Consider the following 20,383-nt stretch of genomic DNA (forward strand, 5'->3'; position numbering starts at 1 on the left):
TGGGGTCTGCCCACTCCCTGCGAGGGAGAGCCAGGCCTGGGTGAAGCCCTCTGAGGCAGAGCCCAGAAACCAGGGCCACGCTTGGGCAGGCCTGCACCCTACATCTGTGTGTGCAATAGAGGTAGACTCTTTTAAAAAAAGGAAAAGAAACGTTTATTGGTGATGTTTAAGAAAAGGGCTGTGGGATGGGTGGGCTGGAGGCAGAAGGCTACGTGGGCTGCCCCGCCTGGTCCTCCTGCTGCATCTGGGCGATCAGCTGCTGCCGCTCAGCTGCCTGGCGCATGCGCATCATGACAAGGCTCTCATAGTCCCTCTCGGACCGCACTGAGCCCTGGGGGACAGAGGGAGGACAGGGAGGGGTCAGGGTGGCAGGGCACAGCCCCACACACTCCAGACTTGGAGGACAGGGCCTAGGCAGAGCCGCCGCCAAGAGTCACGGAGGGAGGATGTCCAGGAAGGGAACATCCTGCAATCCCAACTCACCCATGTTCCTTCAGAGCAAGCAGGCCTTTGGCCCCAGGCTAGCTTCTCAGCTGGCCCTCCTTCAGCCCATCTCCAGCAGCTATCATCCACACCCTGCCTCCCCTTTCCCCCGGCCCTTCACATGTGTAGTCAGCTCAGATGAATCACTTCCTCGCGCTCTAGCCAGGCCCTCATCTCCCTTCATTTCCTCCACCCCATGGTTTCTGCTCCTCACAAGCTACCAGTGAAGGGGAGCTGTCAGAGGTGCAGAAGTACGCTCTGCTCTGCTGGGTGGAGGTGAAAGCACTGCCCCCTCCCAGCTGCCCATGCTTGTAGCCTGGCTCCTGCTGAGGACACAAAGAGCCCTATGCTAGACACAGCCTCACTCAGCCCCACCCTAGAAGGAAAGAGGAACAAGCATGAGGCCAGCTCCCCTCCTAAAAATACACACCAGGGCTCTTGGAGGGCAGTGCCTGTGGCTTTTTCTTTTATGATCTTGCCAGCAAAGTGTGGGGGATTAAAGAGTGCAATATTTTAATAATCAAAAGAATAATAAACCACCACCTCAGCGGGCCAAGGCTGTAGCGTGGAGAGGCAGCTCTGCAGGAGAGCGCCGAGCCACCAACCCCACACCCAGATAAGGTCTGCAGTGGGACTTAAATCACTTCCTCCCTCCATGCAGCTGAAGCTGTGTGAAGCCCACCAGAGTTGGCACAGAAGCAAGCCAGGCCAGGGGGGCTGCACAGCAGAGAGCTGCTGAGACCTATTTTGCAGTACCCCAAGCTGGTGCACCCTCGTGGAACAAGCCAGGAAGAAAGTTTGGTGGTCAGTGACCCGGGGAATTAGGAGGGAGTGGCTGGAGTTAAGATGCCAGGCCCTGGCCAACTGGTCTGGAGGCAGGGGTGCACAGAACCAGGAAGTCTTGGCCCAGATCCCCCTGCTCCTCCCGACAGCCCCACGCCTCAGCCCTTCTCTGGGGCAGCAGCAGCTCCAAGGAGAGTTGCCCTCCCAGCCACGCCCACCTCCTAGGCTTGGCCCAGCCCCTTCCCCAGAGGAGGGACCCCAAATGAGGCCCAGGCAGCCTGACAGGAAGGTAGGACCCTGGCTCTCAACTGTCCTTTCCTGCCCTGAGGCCATCTGGGTAAATCGAGGAAGGATGAGGAAGTGGAGTAGTCAGACTTGATGTCAGGCCAAGGGGAGGGCAATCCTCTCCTCCCCAAGGTAAGGTTGCTCTGCTGAGAAAACCTGAAGTCACCCTTGGCACGCCCCTTGCCCGCCCTGGGAGGAGCCAGCCCTTTACAGGCACAGGGCTGCTCTCCGTTAACACCCCCTCGGCCTCCTTCCTTCTCCCCATCCCTGCAGGCTCTGCTAATGAGGGCCTGTCACCAGGCCCCAGGGCTGAGTCACCCACATCAGCAACAGGTCTCTTCCTTCCCCAACAATCGTTCCACACGCCTGCCTTTCAATGAACTCCCACCTCCCTGAGCTCCTCACTCCAGACACACGGGGGCTGGGGAGCCAGGCCTGCCCGTCAGGGCCCCGGGCACTGGGGCTGTGGAGGAAGAGGAGGCAGCGTGGTGACACACAAAGCAGGGCTGCCCCCCAGACAGTCCCCAGAGGAACCTTAAGCTCCCGGGTGCCCCAGGGTGTTGGCCGAGCTGCCCCAATCCCTGCCTGTGGATGCTGCAATTACCTCAGCGTGAAACCCAGATTCCCACCTGACTGAGTCAGCGGAAGACAACAACACACCTCCACCGTCACACACTGGCACAAACAGCCAAGCCACTAATCACAGTCCGGGAGCCACGGGCGGCGGCAGAGAGGCCAGTGCCCGTCGTCCAGAGAGAGGGCGAGCCTGGCCCACCAGGAACCCAGCACTGGGGAAGAAAATCCACCTCTGATCGTGCTAGAGCTGCCCTCACTTCAGCTCTGTAAGTGCTGTTTCTTCCTCCTGGGGTTTTTCCACTGCCCTATCAAGTAACCAGGCCACTCCTGTCCCTCTGAGAAACTCCTGCTGCGGGAACTCCCAGCTCCTGGCTCTCCTGGACAAGTGCGCCCACTTCCCGGGACCTCATCTCACCATCCACGATGCTGGCAGAAGGTCCCTGCTGAGCAGAAACCCGGAGGCCTGTGCTTCTGCTAGCGAGGCGTGCCTCCCTGATTCTTGCCATTCACTGCTCCAGCAGGACCAGATGGTCCCTAGCTGCCCTTGAACCAGGCTTCTGAGGTACCAGGCTTGTTTGCTGGCTCCCCGGGGCCCCATGGAGACCTGGCGGAAAGGCTCCTTCCGCAGCGCCTCGTTCTTCAAGCAGCTGAGCCTGGGGCGGCCACGGAGACTCCGACGACAGGGCAGCGTGCTCAGCCAGGCCAGCACAGCCGGTGGGGACCACGAGGAGTACAGCAACCGAGAGGTCATCCGGGAGCTGCGAGGGAGGTCGGACGGCCGGCGCCTGCCACTGTGGGGGGACGAGCAGCCCCGGGCCACCCTGCTGGCCCCGCCCAAACCCCCTCGCCTCTACCGAGAAAGCTCCAGCTGCCCCAACATCCTGGAGCCCCCGACCGCCTATGCTGCTGCCTACTCTGCCACCCTGCCCTCCACGCGCTCCCTGGCGGAGGCCCTACACCAATCCTCCGAGGAGGACCTTTTGGACACGCCCCACTTCCAGAGGACACCTGCTCCGGACCTCAGCGATCCTTTCTTCTCCTTCAAAGTGGACCTGGGGATTTCACTTCTTGAGGAAGTTCTACAGATGTTGAGGGAGCAATTTCCCAGTGAGCCCAGCTTCTGAATGGGGGAGAGGGTGGGCACAGGTGGGTGAAAGAGCCAGAAGCCTGGGGACCGAGAAAAGGGAGAGGACAGTCATGGATTAAGGTAGGAATAGGAATCCAGGTCCCTGCCTGCCCTCTGGGTCCTGAACAGTTCTCGGAGTCACCCCAGAGTGGAGGGAGAGAGGTACAGAGGTAAGGTGGAAATGTGAGGGGGGCACCTGCTGGCAGGAACCCTGAAGGCAGCTAGCTGGGCTGGAAAAGGGAGGCCACGGCTGCAACCACAGGGACCAGGCAGAGGCCAGCGAAGAGGAAGGGTGGCATAAAGGGCGAGTCCAGGAGAGGAGACACACAGACTCAGCACAACAAATGGGTGCCCTGCACCAGCTCCCTCTGAAGCCACTGTCAACAGACAGGTTACAGGACAGGTCTGGGCAAAAGTGGTCCAATCCAGGCTGGTTAGGAAAGTGGGAGACCTAAGGGGAGAGGGATGAGACAGGCTTGCCCTTGTCCAATATGGTAGCCACTAGCTACACGCGGCTGTTTACAGTTAAACTAATTGAAATTAAATGCAATTACAAATTCAGCCCTTAGTCACATTAGCCATATTTCAAGTGTTCAACAGCCACATATGACTAACAGCTACCATACTGGACAGCGCAGAGTGAACCTTAACATCACTGGAGAAAGTTCTATGGGGCAGTGCAGGCCTAGACCATGGCCTGGGGCCTGGTTGGGGGAAGGGGGAAGCATATGGGGCCTGCAAGAGAAGGGAGGGGCTGGCAGAGTAGGAAGAGTGAGGCAGGTAGAGTGTAACTCAGGAAAAAGGCCAAACAAATCACTAGCAGAAAAGAGGCATGAGAGACTCGAAGTGCCAACACAGCTGGCCAGAGCACTCCCTGGTACCCGAGGGAGGAGGCTCTAGGGAATGCCAGGCACAGACACAGCTTGTGAAGGCGGGCTTTGGGGAATTCCCAGAATTACTAGTTTTGGGAGCCCTTGGGAAATGCAACAAAAAACAGTGGCAGGTTTCCCTCCTTCCTGCACCCATGAGAATATTGGAGGACGGGATCAGGGGATGGACTCAAAGCTCAGGTGGTTCCAGTGAAGAGGCACCGCTCGTCTCCAGAATCCTCACCAGGACCAAGGAGCTTTGCTTTGCTCCAAAGCTCTGACGATGGGGGCTGTGGCCCCACCCTAACGCCTGGCCGGGAGACTTGCAGCCAGAGCCCAGTTGGCTGCATGTGGTTCTGACACCCCAGGCCTTTCCAGACGTGCCAGACGGGAAAAGGGAAGCCTGGACACACGCTGTCTGCACAACTCAAACCTTGTGGCCGCCCCCTTCCCTCCTCTTGTGCGGATGTGCTGAGCTGAAAGCCCCCCTGTGTGTGCAGATGATAAATAAAATTCTTTATAACACAGCCTGTGGAGTCATCTGGGGCTGTTAAATGTTGGGACTTAACAGTGGTCCCGAGTTGGGCTCAGACCAGTTCATTTTCCTCCTCTGACGGGACACTCCAGAGAGCTCCCCATCCTCGTGGCCAGGCGAGGGGTGTGTGTGTGGCGGGGGGAGGCGTGCCTGAGGCAGTGGGAGCAGAACCCTTGCTCACCCACGGAGGGGCTGGAACACATCAGCCTGAGGCTCCCGCACAGACCCCCAGGCACTTCAGAGAAGGAGAGAGCGCCTGTCCCACCAAAGTGGGGGCAGGTGTGACCAGGGCCGTGTGTGTGTATGTGGGTATGGGGTGGGCTGAACACAGGCCTCTGTGGAGCTGCGAGGACTAAGAGCTGGTGTTGGACATGTGTCAGCTCAAGTCTGTGCTTCACTACGAGTCGGGCACCAGGCAGCACCTCGGTGTTGGCAGCGTAGCCACTGTTATTTCTAAACAGGAGATATTGCCTCTTGACAGTAGGTCCCCGTCCGGGACAGCCACAGACACACCTGAAGGGAAGTTGGGGAAGGAAGCAGCCCCTTCCCTGAAGCACCAGGTCATCTCAGCACCAAATGCTTCACACGGCAACCAAGCCACCCACAGGCCAGGACAACGCCTTTGGGTGGTGAGGACAGCCCCCACAGCACTCCAGAACGTGGAAAGTGAGGTCCAAGACTTCTGCGTAGGGTGGGCCCCCCTGGCACTCAGAGAGGAAAGGGGATCAGCAAGGAATCACAGTCCTCCTGCTTGGGCTGGCAGACCTGCCAATCTCTCCGTATTCCCGATGACCGAGATTTGCGAGGAAAGGGCCCTGAGAAGAGCTCAAACAGGAAGAGGTGCCCCGAAGCCTGAACAGGCCCAGTTGGGTGAGGTCTGGTTCCTTACCTGGGACAGTCCTGGGTGGTTGGGGCCCATCAAGTTCTGGGGCCGTCCCTCCAACCAGGAAATCTTCAGAGGGTTATCGATCAGGCCCACTTCATTCTGGACAGCCAGCTCCTGTCAAATACAGCATCCGGTCCTGGTCCCATCACTCCAATCAGCTACAAAGTGGCTCTCTCTACCCCCACAGAAAGAACCAGAACCAGCGTTCTCATCCTCCAAGCAAAGCAGAGCAACCTTCACACAATGGTATGCTGAAGCTCTGACCCTCCTCGTGGGCCACGCGAGCCTTCTGACTGGGGAGTGGGAGAAGGGGAGAAGGCAGTGTGAGGGCCCCAACCTGGAGGCACGCTGGCTTCCAGAGGAAGGTGGAAGGTGTGGAGCCAGGCAGTGGGAAATGAAGCCATCCCTAGAACATTCTCCTGTCCATCCCTTCACTTGCTGTGTCTCTGCTCCTAGGAGCTGGGGGACTCTGGGAAATCTTGGCTCTGAGCTGGCCCAGAGATTCCCTGGGAGTGTGGACACCTGGGCTCAGAGGGCCCACAGAATTGGGTTCCTCCCCCGGAGCGGCAGGGCTGCCGGTGGCCCCCAAAGCCCCACACAGCACTTACCGCAGCCTTGACGGTTGCAAATTCCACCACGGCGGTGCCTGCTTTCTTACTGGAAAGTACCAGGTTGAGCACCTCTCCATACTGTGAGGATATGGGAGTCCCGGTAAGCATGGCTCAACCTTCAGGATGGCCCAGCTCACACCAGAGACAAGCCTGGGCCGCCCAGAGGCCACCAGGCCATTTTCAGCTAGGGGATAACAACTTGTTGCTAGCTTCCCAGAGAGGGGAGATCAGAGATAGGAAAGAAAGTTGTTTGGGTTTTTTTTTTTCCCTAGGAATGCAGAGGACAGCACAGGAGAGCTGGGCAGACATGGGGATTTATGTTTATTTAAAAAAAATTTTTTGGCCATGCTGCATGGCATGTGGGATCTTAGTTCCCCAACCAGGGATCGAACCCGCACCTCTTGCATTGGAAACACAGGGTCTTAACCATGGGACCGCCAGGGAAGTCCCGATGTGGGGATTCAGACTGGCAGAGACGCACAGCTGCCTCAGCGACTGAAGGAGGTGAAGAAGATGGGGCTTTGGTGCCAGACACCCACCTCCTCTCTCCCAACACACCCAGCCAAGCCCTTTGCATCTAAGGATGGCAAGGGCTAGACCGGGCTGCAGGGGGCACATGGCAACACAAGTGACTGGAGGGCCGTGGCCTGGGGAGACGTTTCTAGGCTGTCTTATGGTCTATGACACAGAAAAAAAAAGCCAGGTAGAAATGTGAAGGAAGGTTAGGCCTGGAGACCCTGGGATCTGGGCTGAGGTGGAGATGAGATGATGGGTAAGGGGAAGTCAGCAGGGCAGACCTTTTCAAAAAGCCGCAGGAGGACGTCTCTGGAATAGCCACCTTGTGACTCGGCCTCCTTTTTGCTCTTCCACTTGAGCTGAAAAGACAGCAGTGGGTGTCACCATTAAACGCTACTTCTCAACAGGACCGGACACCACACCTGCGCTTTACCATGTGAGCAGACAGCCCCCCTGGTCTTCAAGGCCCTGGCAATCTAGGGAGCATCCCCCCAAAATGCATTCCACTTGCAAACAGACAGGCAGGTGGCCAGCTCACCCGCACCCACATTTCCAGCCCTATAAGACTCTCCTTCAAGGGTCCCAGGGAGGGCTTTTCATGGCCAGCTCTGAGAGACCATCCTGATGCCCAGGCAGTGGGAAGATGGAAGGATGGGACGTGGGTAGTGGTGTGGCTCCCAGAGATCCAGTGTCCCCGCCAGAAGACCCTGTGCTCCTGGAAGCACCTGTTCTTGCTAAGAGGAGGTGGTGTGAGGTGGCCCGTGGATCCTGCAGGGCTCACCTTTAGCTTGGGAGTTCCTTTGCTTTCAGGATTTTCTGCCATTCCTAGAAAATTCAGGAAAATTAGCAAAGTAGATTATGATGGAGTCAGAGGTTCTCCCAAAGGAGACACAGCCCAGGGCCACAAGGACCTAGAAAAGATCACTCCTGACCAAGGGCAGTATTTGTCCCACCCTGTTGTGGAGCCTGATAGGGCAGGTAGAGGCAATCCCACCCCCACCCTGAGGAGCTGCCACCTTGGGGCTGCTGCCCAGCTGCCTGCTGAAGGCCATGGTCAGCACTCTGCCAACTAAGGGCTTGAACACCTGCTGGGGGGAGAAGGTAGAGGTACAGACACACAGTGCTACTGAAACGAAGTAGCCCTGAGCCTTCCCTGCCCCACCCTGGTGATCTGCTCCAAAACAGAGCCAGCTCTGCTTGGGACTAAGATAAATGGGGCCAGGAGATCTCAGGCAGAGTGAAAGGCCAACAGACTCCAGAGAACTGGTAAAAAGGGACAGGTGGCATGTGTCCAAGTGGGGTGCCCAGCCAGTGGAAACTTCCAGAGCAACTTCACCAAGCAGCCAGTGTGGCCACTCTGGGCATGGGAGCTGCCTCAGAGCAGGAGGCAGGTGTGGAGGACAGACTCTCACCTCTCAACCTCTGTTCCCGTTCCTGGCGTATCTGCTCCTGGATGAGCCTCTGCTGTTCCTCCAGCTGCCGGGAACCCTCTTCTCGCAGGCGTTCGATCTGCAGGGTGGGGGTTGGGGAGGATGACAATTCTGTGCAGATCCAATCCCAGGTTGGCTCACCTTGCAAAGGTCTCTGGGACATTCCACCTGCAAGCTAGGCTCAGCAACCTGCAGGTGGGACAGATGACCCAGCTCCCACAGAGGAAGGTGGAAGGGGCAGGCCCTCGCCCACCACAGCAAGCCCCTGGTTCCACCAGCCTCTTCCTCGTGCAGGTGGCCACAGTGCCTGGATGCTCACCTCTTGCTCTAGCGTCCTGGCGCTCCGACTCTCCTCCTCCTCCTCGCTGCCGTGGGCCTGGGCCTGCCGCTCCCGGGCCTCCAGGTCTAGGCACAAGGGTTGAATGACCCAGCGTCTAAGCAGTTTCTACATGGCCCCAGCCCACCCGGCTCTGGCTGCTTCCGCAAAGCCTCATGTAGCTTGAACCCATACAGTAACTCTGCTCCCAAATTAATTTCCATTGAGAAAAGTCGTAACAAGGAAGAGTATAGGCTCCAGCTGACTGGCTGGGGTCTGGAAGAGTTAAAGCAACTCACGCTGACTAAGCCAGTTCTCCGCACAGTGAACAAGGTGTGGGTGGGTGCTTATGTCAGCAGCCCAGGGCCATGGGTCAGGGCTGCCAGTGGGTGCAGCTGCTGGCCTCTGTTCCTATGGTTTGGCACCACAGCATAACCTGCGACCTTGGCATGGCTTTGATGCTCTTCCCATCACTGAGCTCCAGTACCCACTGTCTCCTCTACCTCCCCATCAACTCACATTTACCAAGCCTCACTGTGGAACCAGCTACAGCGGCTCCTACAGGAACGGCAGCCTCCATGCAAGCATCTCTGCCCAGGTCCTGGAGCCCTTCCCACCTTCCAAGAGAAATCTGCTTGTGGCCCTGTCCCAGGCCAGCTGCTGCGGCAAACACTTCTCTCAGGTTTGGGACCCACTGCTTTCTTTTCTGTTCACTTTACTTACCTAAACTCTTCAGGGTTGTTTGTTTCTGATGGATGTACCAGGATGGTATATGTACATATTAAATATATGGATGTGAAACAAGCAAGAAGGGGAGAAAAATCGAGTAAAGAATGCCTGGACCAATCTTATGGGGGGTGATGAAAATGTTCTAAAATTGATTTACAGTCACAGTTGCACCACTTGATAAATTTACTGAAAATCGCCGAATTGTTCACTTGAAATGGGTGGACGATATGATATACAAAATATACATCAATGAAGCTGTTTTTTAAAAGACAAATGCCTGGATCTCTTTGGATCCTTCTGAGGGGATGTCACAGAGTGAAAGCTCTGTGCAGAAATCAGCTGGGATGAATGAAAAAGATCCAGGACAGCATGGCTGACAAGGACCCTGATGGTACTCATGTCGTGTGGCTTCAAATCCTGGCTCTAGCAAGTTCTTATCCTTTTGGTGCCTTAGCTTCTTTTGTCTATAAAAAATGGGTTTTGTAACACGCAGCTCCCTGGATAGTTGTGATAATTAAAGGAGGCAGGAAAACATCTGTCACAAGCCTTAGCTAACAGCACATCTAGTCACTGTTATTATTCCTAAGACTGTCCTTTAGAAGCCACCCCTGAGAACAGGGTTCTGGCCAGAGGCGGGGCCACAAAGCTCTGAGTTGCTGGAACTAAAGCTGCAGGAGGAAAGGCAGGGGAGCTGCATGAAAATGGCCCAGGGAAACTGTAGGCCACCAGCACCATGATGTCACCTACCAAGCTTCACTTTCTTCCTTTTCTCATCAAGTTTCTGGGTCCTCTCTGCTGCCTGCTTCTTGGCTTTCCTGACCTTGTCATATGCAGCCTGGCAAGGGAAAGGAACACGGAGGAGCAGTGAGCCGGCGAACAGCCAGGGAACACACACAGAGCCAGCCACCTCCCCGGCCCTGCCACTAGTCCCAGAGCCATTGGGAGGCAGTCTGCTGGCTGCGTCTCCAGGCTGCAACTGTGCCACATGGCTGAGTATAGAGGATGAAGCACACAGTGGTCTCTAAATGTGGGGGACAGTTCAGATAAAGGAGGATGCGCTTACCCTGGCAGCAGCATCAGTCAGTACCTCCAAGGCCTGAGAAAGCTGGTGGAAGAGTTCAGCTAAACATAGGGATCAAAAAAGAGAGAGGAGAAAAGTAAAGTTAGACTTGGTGATGGTGTGCTCCCTCAAAAGAGCGCCTCAAAGAACCCACAGGCTGCTAGAAAAGCAGACATCAGCAGATGACGGACCAGCAAGGAAGGGTGAGCGCATCAGCAACTGACTAGACGCCCCAATATGCGAAGTGCAGCCAAAGACAGGCTGCATGCACTGGCCTCCACGGCACTCACACCATGCCCAGGTGGGTTGGCCTCCTTCTCCCCATGCCTAGGAGAGGCTCACCTGCTCTGGGATTATCCGGATTTTTGTCTGGGTGGCAGGAGAGGGCCTTCTGCCTATATGCCTTCTTCACCTGGAAGAGTCAAGATTTGGTTATTTACTCTCTCATCCCAGGACAGACGGGAAAATGCTAAAGTGATAAGGGAAATCTAGGGAGTGCTCTCCATCGCTAAAAGAAAGGCTGCCACACTGAAACGGCCACCTCACAGCCACAGAGGAGACTGGCAGTGCAGACAAAGGCCATGCAGGGAGCGGACAGCTGCCTTGCAGCAGACAGGCTGGGCCTGCTTCCTGCCGAGCACCCAGTCTCACCACTGTGGATGTCAGAGGGCTCCTGGCAGGGGCAGGTGTCCCTACAGCCACCCAGCAACAGGCACTCTCACACACTCTTGGTGTAATGTAATGTAAAGTAGGACAACTTTTCTGGAGGGAAATTTAGACATCAAAATTTCCCTCTGACTTACTCTGTAATATGGATTTGTAGAAGCATGCCAAAATAAATACAAAAGGATGTCCACTAAAACATAGCTTATATTATTAGCCCTGAAGTGAAGCCAATCAAAATCTCCAATAGGGAGACCCATTAAAAAAATTATCATAGACAGAAGTCTATATGTGCTGTCTAGAAAGATCTTTAAGTCCTCATCATGAGAAAAAAAAATCATAACTATGTATGGTAACAAACAGCAAACCATCATGTTGTACACCTGAAACTAATACAATGTTGTGTGTCAATTATACCTCAACTTCAAAAAAAGAAAGGGACTTTCCTGGTGGCCTAATGGTTAAGAATCCGCCTGCCAATGCAGGGGACATGGGTTGGATCTCTGGTCTGGGAAGATCCCACATGCCGCGGAGCAACTAAGCCTAAGCGCCACAACTGCTGAAGCCCGTGCACCTAGAGCCCATGCTCTGCAACAAGAGAAGCCACCGCAATGAGAAGCCTGCGCACTGTAATGGAAGAGTAGCCTCCGCTCATCACAACTACAGAAAGCCCCAGCACAGCAATGAAGACCCAACGCAGTCAATAATTAATTAATTAGTTTTTTTAAAAAAAGGAAGAAAGAAATATCTTCAAGGCATAGTGTGTGAAAAAAACTAGGCTTAGAACAGTATGTATAATGATCATTTTGGGGTTGAAAATAAACAAAAAAATAAAAGAAATGTAAGTAGTTAGAGACACTTGGGCATGTGCATAGTTCTTTTCTCTTCTTTCCTCAAAGCAATCATAAGAAACTTAATAGCGGTTTCCTTTGGAAAGCAGCTGAAAATGGAGGGGAAGGAAATATTTACTTCTCATTTTATACTTTTCTGTAGTTCAAATTTTCAAAACTTAAACAAGTCTTTAGTATCTTTTTTATCGATAACGGGTTATCTTGGTGGGGAGGCTATGGTTCTTTTGTAGTTTTCATCTTTGCACCTCTCTGTATTAAAAAGAAGACAAGCATTATTTCTTATATTAGTAAAACAAACATAACTACCAAGATTCTCTTTTATTTTATTTTTTTTAATAAATTTATTTATTTATTTATTGGCTGTGTTGAGTCTTCATTGCTGCGTGCAGGCTTTCTCTAGTTGTGGCGAGTGGGGGCTACTCTTCGTTGTGGTGTGTGGGTTTCTCATTGCAGTGGTTTCTCTTGTTGCGGAGCATAGGTTCTAGGCGCACGGGTTTCAGTAGCTGTGGCACACGGGCTCAGTAATTGTGGCTCGCAGGCTCTAGAGTACAGACTTCGTAGTTGTGGCACATGCACTTAGTTGCTCCACGGCACGTGGGATCTTCCCAGACCAGGGGTAGAAGCCATGTCCCCTGCATTGACAGGCATATTCTTAACCACTGCGCCACCAAGGAAGTCCCCCAAGATTCTCTTTTATATATTTCCCTACTCATAAGGGAAGGCAGAGCACAGAATCCCAGAATCTACCCTCTTTTTCTTGAGGCCTTGCCCTCACTTCTGCCTGTACACCTTACCTACTGCTCAGACCTCCTGGGAGGAGGAGCCTCTAAACCAGAATCTCTATCAGTAGCTAATCAGACCGGCTTTCCAGGTTTCCCAGAGGGAACCAATAAACACTTCTATCCAAAGTGTGCTAAATAAAGGCCTTCAGAGGCAAGCAGCCAGCACCCTCAGGGGAGGGCCTGTGGGCAGGTGCCTAACTCTACTCCCACCTGAAGAGTTAAGCAGGGCTAGGAGTCACCGCTGGGTTGTGCTGCCACCTGTTGGGCCATGGATAGAACCACACCTTCACCTAGGGCAACCAAGCCCATCTAGCTATCCTGGCTGAGCCTGAGGAAGCAGGAACCACTCCCAGAATAGGCTTGGAGTAGAGAGGGTGTAAATGTGCCTCCCTGCCCTCCAACTTTCCCAACTGCCCACCTATGTTTACCTCCCCACGCCAACTCAGGTCTTCACCATTAAAAAGAAACAACAACAGGGCTTCCCTGGTGGCTCAGTGGTTGAGAATCTGCCTGGCAATGTAGGGGACACTGTTGCAGAAATCGGTCCATTGAGAAACCAAGCACCACACTCGGGGGGTTGGAGAACTCAGCTTTATTAAGCCGGTGGCCCCAGACGACCTAACCCTCCAAGCTCTGGGCCCCGAGCTCAGGGTGAGCTTTTTTCTTATAGGGGTCAGTGCACATGGTTACAGTTAGCACTGGTAGATTGGTTACTTGGTTTACAGAGCATGGAAGTTTCCAAACAGAAACTTACAAGAGCAGACAGCAGAACATTCCATATTTAGCAAAACATCTTATGGTTACATTTGATTGCTAGGTCATCCTGTTTTTGTTTTTCTTTTTCTGTGCAGCAATTATATTTTACAAAAGCAGAACAAGCATGGAGTTATTTTTAGCTGAGTGCAAGTTTCTAATTTTCCTCTTCAACACGGGTTCAATCCCTGGACTGGATAGATCCCATATGCCATGGAGCAACTAAGCCTGTGTGCCACAACTACTGAGCCCACATGCCACAACTACTGAAACCCATGCACCTAGTTTCCATGCTCTGGAATTTGACCCAACGCTGCCAAAAAAATAAAATAAATAAATTTATAAATACTTAAAAAAAAACCATAACAAAATAATAAGGGAGGGGGAGGTGATAGTTATATATAGTCTTACATTTGAAATGTCATCTTTATACTTTAGGCACCTTATCACTCATCTTTTCTCCGTTTTACTCTTTTTTTTCCCTTTTCCATTATGCCCAGAGCCTTCTTTCTTTTTCATTTTAAACCAAGCCTTTACTATATACTCTTTATATTTAAGGGTCCTTTATTTGTTTTTTCAATAGGTAAAACAATACAAAAAATATATAAAGAGAGAGCTAAAACAGTAATGTTCTTTCTCCATTTCCCCAGCCCTCTCTTCACAGTTCATGTTAACTGGATGGTGGGTGTCCTTCTAAACCTTCCCCCTTGATCATTCCAACAAACAGAAGTCTTTGGGGGTCTTGTTTCTGCCTCTCTACCCCTACCTCCCTCTCTCCAATCCCAGGCCCTTTCTCTGAACTGGTTTGAGAGGAAGAGAGGAAGACCAAGGGAGAACAGGGTGCCTACTGCCTCAATTTGCAACACCGCCCTCAGAATGAGCTTCCTCAGGACCAGGATTAGCCTGTACTACTGATGTGGGAGGGTTTTGTGGAAGATGGTTTCTGTTGTATCATGGGGCTCTTTTAAGGTGTTACATGTTCTTTTTGTAAATCTAAGAGGGACAGTAAAAGGGAGAGAGGGGGTAAGAGGGAATAGTATGAAAGCAAAATAAAAGAAACACGGGGGTGCTGGGTAGTAGAGCATTCTTCATTTTCTTTTCTTTTTTTAGAGAATGCTTTATAGATTTTTTTTTGATATTAGTATAATTTTTATTTTTTTCTTTTTTATTTATTTATTTATTATTCTTTTTGAGGTACACCAAGTTCAATCATCTGTATTTATACACATATTCCCGTATTCCCTCCCTCCCTCGACTGCCCCCCACCCTCCCCATCCCAGTCCTCTAAGGCATCATCTATCCTCGAGTTGAACTCCCTTTGTTATACAGCAACTTCCCATTGGCTATCTATTTTACAGTTGGTAGTATATGCTTTATAGATTTTTATTTGAAAAGAATATTAAATATTATTTTGTGTTTTATAATTCATTTTCAATGTTCTATATCAGAAAATTGGTGTGTGTTTTTTTTTACTTAAACAGGAAGACAAAATTGTTCAAAAACCTAATTATATAATAATGGGAAATTAATCTACACATATTAATTTGCTTCCTTATCAATTCTCTTTCCAGAATGTGTCTCTTCGACAAATGTCTTTAATAGTCTCGTCAGATTTTATTTGAAGCAATAGTATAAGTAGATCTAGGTCACCTCACTCCCCATCTGGATGGAACCCCATTTTACCCCCACCCCTCCAGCCTCCCACACCCCCAACATCTACAACCAAACACAACTGCCCCAATCAACTTGATGTATCCTGGCCCCCTATTCCCTTAAGGTCTGGCCTGGACCTCAATTTCCAAATTGCCCTTTAAAGGTGTAAGGGGCTGAACGTTCTGTGTTTCAAGATTACCAGTCTCATGCACTGGCTGGATAAGTAGGGGGAGAGGTGAGGCCAGAAAGTCAAGGTCAGGCTGGTATTCATGCTTAGAGAGGGATGCCTAAGGGTAGGAGGGGAGCTCTCTGAGAGCCCTTCATTATAGCACTGAATCTACTCCACCTCCTAGGTCCACTCACAGAGCATCTAGAAATGGAGGTGCTGAGCTGGAGCTGGGGATACAGAGAAAAATCAGAAATTTTCCTGACACTGAAGAGGAAGGACACTGCTTAGCAAGGAAGATGGCTGTGAAAACAATGAATTACACTGCGATTGTAAGATGCTTGTAAGAGAGGTCCCTAAGAATAGAAACACAAAGAAAAGAGTGGCTAACTTTACTCCTGAAGGCCTCACAGAGGAGGCAATATCTGAGCTCGATCTGAAAGGTGAGCAATAGTTCTCCAAGCAGAGCCAGAAAGGGCATTCAAGACAGAGGGTGTGGGAAGAGCCTGACTTCTCTTCAAGCCCCAGACCAGCTTAGGGAAGAAATACGTTTTCTTTCAATAAGGAAAAAGTACTGAGAACAGAAAAGGACATGAAAAAGGAGAGACATGGTTGCAATAAAACATGGGAATAAAAATAATGTTTTTGTCAAAGGATATTTTGGTTAATTAAAAAAACTTCAACCTAAGAAAAGGAATAGAAGAAAACCCAGAAAAGAATAAATTCATAAAACAAGTTTTAATGCACAAACTTGGGATGAAGAAATGCTAGGGAATGAAAGCATACATGTAGGCAAAGAAATGCAAACTGGGCCGAGAAGAACAGAAAAAGATTAAAGTTAACTCAGGTATGATAAAGAAAATACAAGAAAGTTAACATGACTCATAAGGTACGTATGATTCATAAATTCATAAAACAGAGAATAGAACAATTAGAAGGGAAAGTCCTACAACGTGTATGAGCAGGGCCAGATGTGGAGAGCCTTTTGAGTTCAAAAGCAATGAACCAGGATGAATGACTGAGGAGGCATTTGGGGTCTCCAAGCCCAAAGAATTTGAACCTCAAAGTTCTCTGTGAGCTAATGAAAGTTTATTGTAAAGCACAAAGTCAAGATTAATAGAACATATAAGCATGGCCAAGAAACAAATAGTAATAAATATAAAAATCCAATGTATAGTAAAAAAAAATTACTAAAATCCAATACACTGAGTGAAAAAACAGTGAGCTCTTCATCCCAAACCATATACCAAAATAATTCCAGATAGATTAAAAAAACTAAATACAAAAAAATGAAACTAAAAGAACCTAAATAAAGAAAATGATGGGACTATTAATCTGCTTTTAGGATGGGGAAGAAATTCCTAAGCATTAAAACAAGGGAAGAAATCACACATGCACACACACACACACATGCATACTTACATAAAATGAACGGATTTACAATGAAAAATTTTAGATTCCTCTAAGTAAAACATCATAGACAAGATTAAAAGATGAGGGAAATGATTAATGAGAGAAGTATCTGCTTGAAATATGACAGACAACACAGTCTTTACTATACAAAGAAATCATGCAGAAAACAAGCAAGAGGGCCTTCCTGGTGGTGCAGTGGTTAAGAATCCGTCTGCCAATGCAGGGGACATGGGTTCGAGCCCTGGTCCCGGAAGATCCCACATGCCTTGGAGCTACTAAGCCTGTGTGCTGCAACCCTGAGCCTGCGCTCTAGAGACTGAGAGCCACAACTATTGAGCCCACGTACCACAACTACTGAAGCCCACGTGCCTAGAGCCCATGCTCTGCAACAAGAGAAGTCACCACAATGTAAAGCCCATGCACCACAAGGAAGAGTAGCCCCCGCTTGCTGTAACTACAGAAAGCCTGTGAGCAGCAAAGAAGACCCAACACAGCAATCAATCATTCAATAAATAAATCTTTAAAAAGAAAAAAAGAAAACAAGCAAGAAAACGATAAACTATAAGAAAACAGAACATGAAGAGACAATTCATAGAATATAAATGGTTAATAACATGAAAAATGTTCAGCCTCACACACAAAAATTAAGCCTTTTTCACCTCTCAAGGGAAAAAAAGGATGGTATTTAATGCTGGTGGCTTTGTGGTAAATATGTAAATTGACACAATGATTTTTTTTTTTTTGGCTTCACTGCGTGGCTTGTGGGATCTTAGTTCCCTGACCAGGGATTGAACCTGTGCTCCCTGCAGTGGAAGTGAGGACCCCTACCACTGCACTGCCAGGAAATTCCTGACAATGATTCTGAAAAGTAATCTGGCAGTATATATCAGGAAGCTTTGAAAAGTGCAGACCCTTTCGTCCAGCAAGGTCTCTTCTAAGAGCCTATTGTTAAGAAAAACTTAGACATTTATAGAGTACTTATAAACACTGCTGTTCATTTATAGCACTATTTATAAAAAAGAAAGTCAGAAATCATCCACATTCCAAAACAACAAAAATGGTAGCTAACATTTACCACATAGCAAGCTATGTTTGAAGTGCTTTACATATAGCAAATTACTTAACTCTTAACACATCCCTATGAGGTAGAAATTATTATTATCCTCATTTTACAAATGGGGAAACAGTGACATAATGAGGTGTTCATTATGATACTGAAAATCCATTCAGTGAAAAACGTTGCAATCATTATTTCAGACAACTGTTCTACTCTAGCCATATACCATCGAAAAAACTGTGGCTCGCACCCCACCCATGCCATCAAAGGCTGAACTGGCGGTCTAGACTTCCACCCACACCAGCTATAACAAAGCACCCCAAACCTTTGCCAGAGTGGTGTCAGAGAAGGCCAAGAAGGGTGTTCACCCTCGCCAGAAGAACATATAAAAATATCCCTGAAAGAGAGAGTTGTAGGGACTTCCCTGGTGGCACAGTGGTTACGAATCCACCTGCCAATGCAGGGGACACGGGTTCGATCCCACAAGCTGTAGAGCAACTAAGATCCCACATGCTGCAGAGCAACTAAGCCCGTGTGCCATAACCATTGAGCCTGTGCTCTAGGACCCGCAAGCCACAAGTACTGAGCTCACATGCCACAACTAGTGAAGCCCATGCACCTAGAGCCCATGCCCTGCAACAAGAGAAGCCACTGCAATAAGAAGCCTGTGCACCGCAATGAAGAGTAGCCCCTGCTCACCACAACTAGACAAAGCCCATGCAGCAACGAAGACCCAACACAGCCAATAATAAATAAATAAACAAGTAAATAAGTTTTTTTTTAAAAAAGAGAGAGGGTTATAGTTGACATTAACTTTTCACAATGAGCTTTTATTACTTTTTACATCAAGAAAAAAATTGTTAAAAAAACAAACATAACTGAATTCTCCAATCAAAAGACAGAGTGGCTGAATGGTTAAAAGCAAAAAACAAAAAATAAAACAACAACAAAAATAAGACCCATCTATATGCTGCCTACAAGAGACTCACTTCCGATGTAAGGACACACAGAGAGTGAAAGTGAAGAGATGGAAAAAGATATTTCATGCAAATGGAAAACAAAAACAAAAACAAACAAAAAAACAACCAGCTGGGGTAGCTATACTTATATTAGACAAAATAGACTAAGGACAAAGTCTGTAATAAGAGACAAAGAAGGTTATTATATAATGATAAAGAAGTCAATCTATCAAGAGGATATAACATTTGTAAATATTTATGCACCCAACATAGTAGCACCTAAATATATAAAGCAAATATTAACAGACCTAAAGGGAGATATAGACAGCAATATAATAATAGTAGAAGATTTTAATACCCCCTTTTTATCAATGGATAGATCATCCAAACAGCATATCAATAAGGAAACATTAGCCTTAAATGACACATTAGTGCAGATGGACTTAACAGACATATATGTAACACTCCATCCAAAAGTACCAGAATACACATTCTTCTCAAGTACACATGGAACATTCTGCAGGACGGATCATATATTAGGCCACAAAACAAGTCAATAAATTTAAGAAGACTGAAATCATATTGACCATTTCATGACCACAATGGTGTGAAACTAGAAATCAATTATAAGAAGGAACAGGAAAATTCAAATATGTGGAGATTAAACAACATGCTATCAAACAACCAATGGTACAAAGAAAAGATCAATGAAACTAAGATCAGTAAGTCCCTGACCTACGAACCTTCAAGCTGCGAACTTTCAGAGATGCGAATATGTGTTCACATGTCCAATCATGTAAGTTAGTTCACATGTCTGGCATACATTGTCATGTATATGCATCCTCTACAAGTGGTTGTGCTTTTGTGTACTTTACTGTACAATACTGTATAGAGTACAGTAGTACAGTAACATCAACCACCTTCTCTCCCTCCTCCAGTTAGTAACTCTTCTTGCCTGTTCACTTGATGCCAGCCCTTGGATGCCAGCTGTTGTACTATACTACTGTACTTTTCAAGGTACTGTATTATAAGATTAAAAATGTTTTCTTGGAATTTCCTAGGTGGCGCAGTAGTTAAGAATCCGCCTGCCAATGCAGGGACATGGGTTTGATCCCTGCTCCAGGAAGATCCCACATGCCACAGAGCAACTAAGCTGGTGCACCACAACTATTGAGCCTGTGCTCTAGAGCCCGCAAGCCACAACTACTGAAGCCCAGGCACCTAGAGCCCGTGCTCCACAAGAGAAGTCACCACAATGAGGAGCATGCAGACCACAATGAAGAGTAGTTCCCACTCACCACAACTAGAGAAAGCCCCTGTGCAGCAACAAAGACCCAATGCAGCAAATGTCACAACTAGAGAAAGCCTGTGTGCAGCAATGAAGACCCAACACAGCAAATAAATACATTAAATAAATAAATTAATTTATTTTAAAAAAGATTAAAAATGTTTTCTTTATTTTTTGCATAAAGATTGAGGGATCAATCCAAGAAGAAGAGATAACAATTATAAATATATATGCACCCGATATAGGAGCACCTCAATACATAAGGCAGATGATAACAACTATGAAAGAGGAAATAGACAGTAACACAATAATAGTGGGGGACTTTAACACCCCACTTACACCAATGGACAGATCATTCACACAGAAAATTAATAAAGAAACACAAGCTTTAAATGACACAATAAATCAGCTACATTTAACAGATATCTATAGGACATTACATCCAAAAACAGTAGATTACACATTCTTCTCAAGTGCACATGGAACATTCTCCAGGATAGATCACATTTTGGGTCATAAAACAAACCTTGGTAAATTCAAGAAAATTGAAATCGTATCAAGCATCTTTTCCGACCACAACGCTATGAGATTAG

The 20,383-nt window shown here is 48.9% G+C and overlaps 2 protein-coding genes across 3 annotated transcripts in view; one reads left to right on the top strand and one right to left on the bottom strand.

Moving 5' to 3' along the window:
* Nucleotides 1-131: 131 nt before the first annotated feature.
* DNAJC17 (DnaJ heat shock protein family (Hsp40) member C17) overlaps nucleotides 132-20,383 on the bottom strand; it is a 45,473-nt gene continuing 25,221 nt past the window's right edge. For both annotated transcript variants that reach the window (XM_057721717.1, XM_057721718.1), the window contains exons 2-11: nucleotides 10,548-10,617; nucleotides 10,209-10,267; nucleotides 9,893-9,980; nucleotides 8,420-8,505; nucleotides 8,083-8,179; nucleotides 7,452-7,495; nucleotides 6,952-7,029; nucleotides 6,152-6,232; nucleotides 5,547-5,657; nucleotides 132-331 (exon numbers count right to left, since the gene is read on the bottom strand). In XM_057721717.1, coding sequence (XP_057577700.1) covers nucleotides 209-331; nucleotides 5,547-5,657; nucleotides 6,152-6,232; nucleotides 6,952-7,029; nucleotides 7,452-7,495; nucleotides 8,083-8,179; nucleotides 8,420-8,505; nucleotides 9,893-9,980; nucleotides 10,209-10,267; nucleotides 10,548-10,617 — 837 coding nt within the window. In that variant the 3' untranslated portion in view covers nucleotides 132-208. The remainder of the gene's footprint in view (nucleotides 332-5,546; nucleotides 5,658-6,151; nucleotides 6,233-6,951; nucleotides 7,030-7,451; nucleotides 7,496-8,082; nucleotides 8,180-8,419; nucleotides 8,506-9,892; nucleotides 9,981-10,208; nucleotides 10,268-10,547; nucleotides 10,618-20,383) is intronic.
* C2H15orf62 (chromosome 2 C15orf62 homolog) lies at nucleotides 2,029-4,640 on the top strand. Its single transcript, XM_057721724.1, has one exon. It carries the CDS (start codon nucleotides 2,724-2,726, stop codon nucleotides 3,249-3,251), a length of 528 nt encoding a protein of 175 aa, XP_057577707.1. The 5' UTR covers nucleotides 2,029-2,723; the 3' UTR covers nucleotides 3,252-4,640.

This window comes from Hippopotamus amphibius, chromosome 2 (assembly GCF_030028045.1).
Source record: "Hippopotamus amphibius kiboko isolate mHipAmp2 chromosome 2, mHipAmp2.hap2, whole genome shotgun sequence".
NCBI classification, from domain to species: domain Eukaryota; kingdom Metazoa; phylum Chordata; class Mammalia; order Artiodactyla; family Hippopotamidae; genus Hippopotamus; species Hippopotamus amphibius.

What these genes read in the sequence shown, in the direction of transcription:
- C2H15orf62 (XM_057721724.1), top strand. Translation starts at nt 2,724, where the DNA reads ATGGAGACCTGGCGGAAAGGCTCCTTCCGCAGCGCCTCGTTCTTCAAG.